General features: G+C 33.5%; 1 protein-coding gene across 1 annotated transcript in view; it reads left to right on the forward strand.

Moving 5' to 3' along the window:
• LOC107725080 (pikachurin-like) overlaps positions 1–7,351 on the forward strand; it is a 25,286-nt gene extending 17,935 nt beyond the window's left edge. Inside the window, exons 18-27 of the mRNA XM_016534221.1 lie at positions 1,316–1,559; positions 1,679–1,790; positions 2,708–2,824; positions 3,077–3,257; positions 4,261–4,284; positions 4,414–4,492; positions 5,204–5,347; positions 5,455–5,538; positions 5,747–5,850; positions 6,504–7,351. Of these exons, the coding sequence (XP_016389707.1) occupies positions 1,316–1,559; positions 1,679–1,790; positions 2,708–2,824; positions 3,077–3,257; positions 4,261–4,284; positions 4,414–4,492; positions 5,204–5,347; positions 5,455–5,538; positions 5,747–5,850; positions 6,504–6,655 (1,241 nt within the window). The 3' untranslated portion in view covers positions 6,656–7,351. The remainder of the gene's footprint in view (positions 1–1,315; positions 1,560–1,678; positions 1,791–2,707; positions 2,825–3,076; positions 3,258–4,260; positions 4,285–4,413; positions 4,493–5,203; positions 5,348–5,454; positions 5,539–5,746; positions 5,851–6,503) is intronic.
• Positions 7,352–8,129: the final 778 nt, after the last annotated feature.

Below are 8,129 nucleotides of genomic sequence, written 5' to 3' on the forward strand. Positions count from 1 at the left end.
CACACACACACACACACACACACACACACACACACACACTGGTTGCATGTTTTTGGGGAAATTCCATAGGCATAATGGTTTTCATTCTGTACAAACAGTACTTTCTATCCCCTAACCCTATCCCTAAACCAACCCCTCACACAAAACTTTCTGCACTTTTAGATTTTCAACAACAAAAAAAAAGTTTTTGGACACTTAAGTGGCATGTTATTGACAATTAAATGAAAAAGTGTTCTCAATCTCATTTAAATTTATACTTCAGAATGCTTTTTTTTTTACCCACTTAAGTAGGATTTAAGTACATATTTAAATGTAATTTTATAATTACAGAAATCTTAATAATATGCTGATTTGATGCTCAAAAAACATTTCTTACTATTATCAATGTTGAAAACAAGACTGACCTCAGTCTTTTGAATGGTAATACATTTAGATTTCAAATATAATGATTCATTCACACATTTTCACTTAAGTAGGACTTAAGTACATCTTTAAATGTAATTTAATAATTGTCTTTGAATTGAAATATGGTTAAAGTGTACTGCTGAATGTACTGACAAGCATTTGTGGTAATATAAAACATACTTTAATGTTATTTCTAAAACTTGAATATCATGTATTGAAATGAATTTGTCATTTTTAATGATGAATTTGCAATTTAGAACATTGAAGATATATTTACTTTAAATGTAATATCAAATAAAACACTACAGTTAAAATTATAATAAAGTACTTTACATGTGTATGTTGGTCAACACATCAAAATAAGTACTTCTTTAAACCATGACAAAATATTATTAATTTAAAATGAACTTTGAAGTAAAACATTTAATTTGACATCATTACAAAGTCCACTTTTCAAGTGTGCTTAAGTTAAGAAACACAGTTTTAAAGTGGCCTTTTATTTTCACTAATATGATATTATCTGCAAGTACAGTTTTTTAAAATTTGAAGTAGACTACAAGTGCACATTTAATAGAATTAAGTGAAGTAACAATTGTCACAGTCTCTCCACAGTGCAAAAACATAAATATATGTCTTACAAGACATAACACACAGCATTTAACACACACAAACCATGACAAATGTAGTAGTAGTAGTAATAATAAATACAATCTGCAGTTACCTGTCAACATTTTTAAACATATATGGTAAAAATATATGGTAAAAAGTGCAAAAGTGTGACTAGGTCAGAAAGAAGTAATTGCACAATTATTTTCAGGATCCGAAATTAATTTGAACCAGCAAACACAACCAATCACGTTGTGTCATTACCTGACTTCATATTTATTATGTCTAACACCTCTCGTTTCAGGTTTCCTGTTGTCTCTACCCCAGTTTAACGAGAGCATGTACTCGTACGCCAGCGCCCCCTGGCCTCAGCCCTCCCACAACTACCTGTCCTTCATGGAGTTCGAGATGACCTTCCAGCCGACCAATCCCGACGGCACGCTGCTCTACACTGATGATGCGGCCAGTCGTGACTTCCTGTCAATCAGCCTGGTGGGCGGATATGTGGAGTTTCGCTTCGACTGCGGCTCGGGTGCCACAGTTATCAGGTGGAGTGTGTAGTGAAGTCCAAAACTTTTGCGTTTCTTTCCATTTTGGTAGATGACTGTGAATCAGCTGTTAAATATTCTGTAAAGATCAGAAACGATATCATTGCTTCTGTTGTCAGGAGTGAGGAGGCCGTCGCTATGGACGTGTGGCACGAGTTGCGTGTCTCTCGTACAGCAAAAAATGGCATCTTACAGGCAGACAACCAGAGACCAGTGGAAGGCATGGCAGAGGTGAACAGTTTCATATTATTTTAAAACATTTACTCTACCGTACAGAAGTTGGTGTCTGTAAGATTTTTTAATATTTTGGAATATTTTTATACTCTCCAAGCCTGCATTTATTTGATCATAAATGCCATAAAAATGGCAATGTTATGAAACATTATTGCAATTTAAAACAACTGTTTATATATATATATTTTAAAATGTAATATATTCCTGTGATGCAAAGCTGAATTTTCAGCAGCATTACTCCAGTCTTCAGTGTCATATGATCTGTCAGATATCATTCTAATATGCTGATTTGCTGCTCAAGAAACATTTTTGTTTTTAATTATTTTGTTATTATCAATGTTGAAAATAGCTTCTTTAAATTTTTTGTAAATATAACTGTTTTTTTTTCAGGATTCTTTGATAAAAATAATAGAAAGTTTAAAAGAACAGAATTTATTCTATATATTTTATAACATTATAATTGTCTTTACTGTCACTTTTGATCAGTTTGGTGAAAATGAACTAATAATTTATTTAAAAGAAATTGAAGTGACCTCGATCCTTTGAACATTAGTGTAAGGAAATATTCTGAATCTTTCACTTAATTTCATTAGTGATTTAGTTTCATTATATACGTTTAAATCTGGATATTTTATTTTATTATATTTTTTATTTTATCATTTTATTCAGTCCACATAATTTCCTTTAAAGGGGTCATATGATGCGATTTCAAGTTTTCCTTTCTCGCATCATATGACCCCTTTAATGACAGAGTGAAAACACACTTTTCACTTAATATGGGCTTTTGAACATCATCAAAATCTAAATGTATAATACAAGGGATCTGTATGCTTTCTTATTATTTTGTATGTATATAGTGTATTGCATAACAACAAAAATATTCATAATAATCTCTCTCTTTCTTTCTCTCTCAGGGTGCATTTACACAGATAAAATGTAGTTCTCCTCTCTATATTGGAGGAGTTCCTAATTATGATATTACTAAGATGAGCGCTGGCGTCCTGAGACCCTTCAGTGGAACTGTGCAGAAGGTACTAGACTTGTAGAAACTATAGACACCCAATGCACCCTAACGACCACATAGCAATGTTAACAAATAATCATGATTATTAAATAGTGTAAATTCAGCAGCAGTTAATTCAATATGAGATTGAAGATGCTTAGTGTTAAATGCTGCGGTTGAATTTAATGCTGCAACACCTGACTATTTACTACTGCACAAGATCCATATGCAGATTTAATGTTTGTAGCATTATTATTTCCATTCTTTCCTCCTGACCCAGATCACTCTGAATGACCGCACTATAGAGCTAAATCCCGGTCAGGCTTTTGGGGTGAACGTGTTGAACGCAGATCACCCGTGTGTGGAGAACCCATGTGCTAATGGAGGAACATGCAGGCCGAAGTGGGACAGATACGACTGTGACTGTGCGCTTGGGTATGATGGGAAACACTGTCAGAAAGGTGAGAAAACAAGCAACTCTATGGCATAGGTGCTCCTGAAGATCTGCCATCCATAGTTAATCCAGGGATAAGTTTAGAATGGAATCCTTACATACTTCCCATGCAATTATTGCCAAATGCATAATGTGCAGTATGCGGAAAAACATACTTTATCCATTAAAAATAGAGTTTGCAGCACTATACAGTATATGATGTGCACCATACAGTATGCTAGTATTTCATTCCAAAAGTAGGCTATGTCAAATGATTTACTGGCAAACTACTATTCTTACTATTTTAAGGTATGCAAAATTCCTATATGAATTTATGTTATATGTTATTATTAACTGAAGACTGAAAATCACTTTTACTTAGAAAAATCCTAATACTTAGAAAGGTTGCCTTTTATTTAATTTTATATTTAAATTTATAAAATGTCTACAACTAAAGCAAAAATAAAAATAATTTACAACTATATAGAAATTAACATAGACATATTTTAATAATTAATATTATAATTATTATTTATAAACTTTATCTATTATTTTATGTCATTTTAATGTCAAAAGCACATAAAAAAATGACAAAAACGATCAAAATATAAAAATAAAAGTTAATTAAACTGGAAAAAAAATACTGTATCTCAGAATGCATTGCACTACATTTAATCTTCCATGCCTGTTATGACTCCTCTTTGACTTATTATTTGATCAGGTTGTGTTTTTAAATACAAAATTAGATTAAAATGCAAATAACAATATGAATATAACTGGAAACAATGCAAACTACTAAGCTTTGCACAGTGCTTCTCATATTATTAGTATAAGGTTGAAACTACACTCTGCAGGAAGGCAGATATCCAGGAGTGGGACTGAGCGCTAAGTGAAAACTTTCCTTCCATAGTATTTTTTTTCCTTGGTTTTAGACTGAGATGTCGCTCTGATATTCTTTGCAGACATCTTCCATAACACCTCAAAATCTTTCTTAAGCTTCTTTTATTCTGTTTTGTGCTCTCACTGTGCAGAATGTGGGAATTATTGCTTAAACAGTAAGTACTGCAGGCAAAATCTTATTTATGTCTGCTCTTTAATAAGAATGGCTTTAGTGTATTTATGATGTGTGCTGCCATCTAGTGAATGTAACAGAGCTGTGCACTCTTTGTGTTTCACTGTATCAGCTGTCACTGAATCTATTGAGATCCCTCAGTTCACTGGACGCAGCTATCTGACATACGACAACAGAGATATCCTCAAAAGGTAGAGTACTTTTGCTTTTACACTCTATAACTGCGCTCAGATCAATAGAGTGAATTAGTCCCTGCATACTTGTTCAGTTTTTGGGTGAACTATCCCTTTAATGCATTATATGCCATGAACTAAACCAGCAGCTATGAGGTGAATCACAACATTACAAAATTGGATTTTAAGTAAAAAAGTATTTGAAAATCAGACATAAAAGAATATGTGCTTAACTGTTTTAGTGAGGGAAAGAACTACAATCCATTGAAGCACTGCAAATGACAATCAAATTAAAAACAATGGTGAAATATAAAACTATTCATTTAAACTTGTTGATTATAACTATAAAAACAATAGTTTTATGCAAAATGTGCATTACATCATTTGCAGTGCTTCATGGGAGAGTGTGTTCCCTGAAAACTCTTTTGGTGCAATTTGCTCACCGCAACTCTCTGATTGGTGGAATTTTGCACAGCATCATGGGTAATGTAGTTTTCCACCTTGAATTCCACTGTTAAATCAAGTAATTTTAAATAATCCAAACAGATGGCTTCATCAAAAGCACATACCATTGATTAACAACCTTGGAGCTCAATGTAGGCCTGTTAAAAATCTATTACCCAAAGAACTCGATTGTTGCACTCTATGCTTCATATGAAGTTTTTGTCTTTTCTGTGCATACTGTACATGCATGCACACATGCTAATATAACGGTGCGTGTCTCTGCAGGGTATCAGGTTCCAGAACAAACATGTTCATGCGTTTTAAGAGCACGTCTAAAGATGGTCTTTTACTGTGGCGGGGGGACAGTCCAATGAGAGCCAACAGTGACTACCTGTCTCTCGGCCTTCAAGACGGAGCGCTCATTTTCAGGTATAACAACATATCCATCTGCAGTATGCTTAAAGGCATGAGAGTTACATATGTCAGACAATTTACAGATCCTAAGATCCTCCTAACATCTCTTCTTCTCTCTACAGTTATAATCTTGGTAGCGGAGCCGGCACTGTGGTCATTAATGGCACATTTAGTGATGGCAAATGGCACAGAGTGAAGGCTGTCAGGTCAGACATTTGCCATCAGTTGTATTTCTTCATCAAAATTTCACATAATTCAGCATGTTTTTTTTTTTTTTTTTGAAACCTGATAGTAATTTCTGAGTGAAAACTGTTTAAACGTAAATCCTAAGTCAAATGTCAGGCAATTTGCACCATTTAAAATGGCCGTAGTTTCCTCAGTTTAACGGTCAAGACGGTTGGTCTCTGTTTGAAGGGATGGACAGTCTGGTAAACTAACCGTTGATGATTACGGAGCTAAAACAGGCAGATCTCCTGGAAAGATGAGACAGCTAAACATCAATGGTGACCTTTACATTGGTAAGAATAAACACAATTACGACGTTAATTGTAATGTGATAAAGATTATGATAATGACAATAGATGTTCATACAAGAGTGTGTATGAAATAAAGTAGGAATAAAAAACACTACCATTCAGAAGTGGTTTTATTGAAAGAAATTTATTATTTTATTCAGCAAAGATGCATTCAATTGTTTAAAAGTGACAGTAAAGACATTTATAATATTAAGAAACTGTTTGTTTTGAACCTGCTATTCATTACAGAATCCTGAAATAAATTTATTACAGTTTTGATAAACAAATATGAAGCAGCACATCCCTTTTCAACTTTTTGTGTGTTTCTTAAGCAGCAAATCAGCATATTAGAATGATTTCTGAAGAATCATGTGACGCTGAAGACTGGAGTAATAGTGCTGAAAATTCAGCTTTGCATCATCAGGAATAAATTACATTTCTAAGTCTATTCAAAAAGAAAATTGCTATTTTAAATTGTAATAATTTTACATGAATATTACTGTTTTTGCTGTATTTTTGATCCAATAAATGCAGCTGTGGTAAGCATAAGAGACGACTTTAAAAAAAAAACATTGAAAAGCTTTTGAATGGTAGTGTATGTATTGTACATGCATTTGTCTAATTCTGTTGGTGATTTTGATTTCAAACTTCTCCAGGGGGGATGAAGGAGATCGCGTTGCACACTAACAGGCAGTACATGCGAGGTTTAGTGGGATGCATTTCTCATTTCACTCTGGCCACAGACTACCATCTGTCTCTGGTTGATGATGCAGCTGACGGCAAGAACATCAACACCTGCACCAACTGAACACCTCAAAAACACCAGCTACAGATCGTGACCATCAGTATCTGTGATCCAAGAACAACATCATCAAAATAACAACAATATCAGGAACACCAACATCACTGACCTCAGCTGAGAAGCAACAAATACATTAGCAGTTGCAGCCAAAATTTATATATGCCCCATTCAACACTTCAAAATGATCATAGTTAGTCAACAATAAGCTATAACGTAATAAAAGAGCCAAACCTACAGCATTTAGCTTGGAACATTGTATATGTGGTGAGATGAGGATGAAAGTGTTTTCTTGTGAACCTTCCATTATACACCAAATTCCTGCACCAACAGCAAGAGTTGGGCTTTTTTTTTTGTTTAGCTTCTGCACTCAGTGTAATAACAAAACGGTTTTCAAACATGTAGTTGAATCACAGTAAATAAATGTTGTAGTATTTCATAAGCGAGCATGCATATATTTGAAGGCAAGCCCAGCTCAGAGGTTGTTTGTCCATCATGCAATATTTGATCTTTTAAAGCATACTAAACATATTTATATTGTTTTCAAATCTACAAGCCCTTTTTATGGCACTTACTGTATGGTTCTGCAACCAGTTCTTGTCCTTAGTCAGATGGGTCCTCTTGTATTATTCTCTTCAAGGGCAAAGTTGAGGGACAAATGTATTTATATAATTATTGTTTTTTTTTATACTATTAATTTTGAATCAGTATTTAGACTGATGAATTTATAGATAAAGATGGTTGTGATGAATAGCTGTCATGTAGTGTAGTAAACGTCTCTCTCTTCTAGGCGGATTTGCTTCAGCGTCGAATGGTGCGTCGACAAAATAAAACCTTAATTTATGACTTTAATATAGGCTACATTTAAATATCACACCTAGTTGGCGTTTGGCTAACGGTGGCGTAATAGTTTAAGTTGTGATGAACGGACAAAGTGATGTGGTTTTTCTTTTGTATCAGAGGTTTCTCTTTAACGTCTCTGCCTCTCTTTTCCTTCTAGCTACACACTTTTATGAATCCCAAAGACTCTTTTATAGCTTCTGTAGCTCTTTATTTATTTTTGTTCATGTAAGTTAATGGATGTCTGCAAAAAAAAATGCATCTCTTAATTTTTCTGCCTTGATGTTTTAAAAGCCTATAATTTTGCCATCAAAAATGTGACATTGATTTCATTAAAAAGAATGCCAGACACTTCATTTTACGCGGGTGTATCTTTAAATTTATTTTAAAGCTTTGTAATTACAAATCTTTCTCAAAAGACAGTCAAAACAGTAGATATACCACGCCGTTGTAATTATATATATATATATATTAGTGCTGTCAAACGATTAATCGCGATTAATCACATCGAAAATAAAAGTTTTTGTTTACATAATATATGTGTGTGTATTGTGTATATTTATTATGTATATATAAAGACACACACATACAGCATATTTTGAAAATATTTACATGTATATATTTATATTCATATAAATTATAT

This window comes from Sinocyclocheilus rhinocerous, unplaced genomic scaffold (assembly GCF_001515625.1).
Source record: "Sinocyclocheilus rhinocerous isolate Xijiao unplaced genomic scaffold, SAMN03320098_v1.1 scaffold1295, whole genome shotgun sequence".
In the NCBI taxonomy this organism is placed as follows: Eukaryota; Metazoa; Chordata; class Actinopteri; order Cypriniformes; family Cyprinidae; genus Sinocyclocheilus; species Sinocyclocheilus rhinocerous.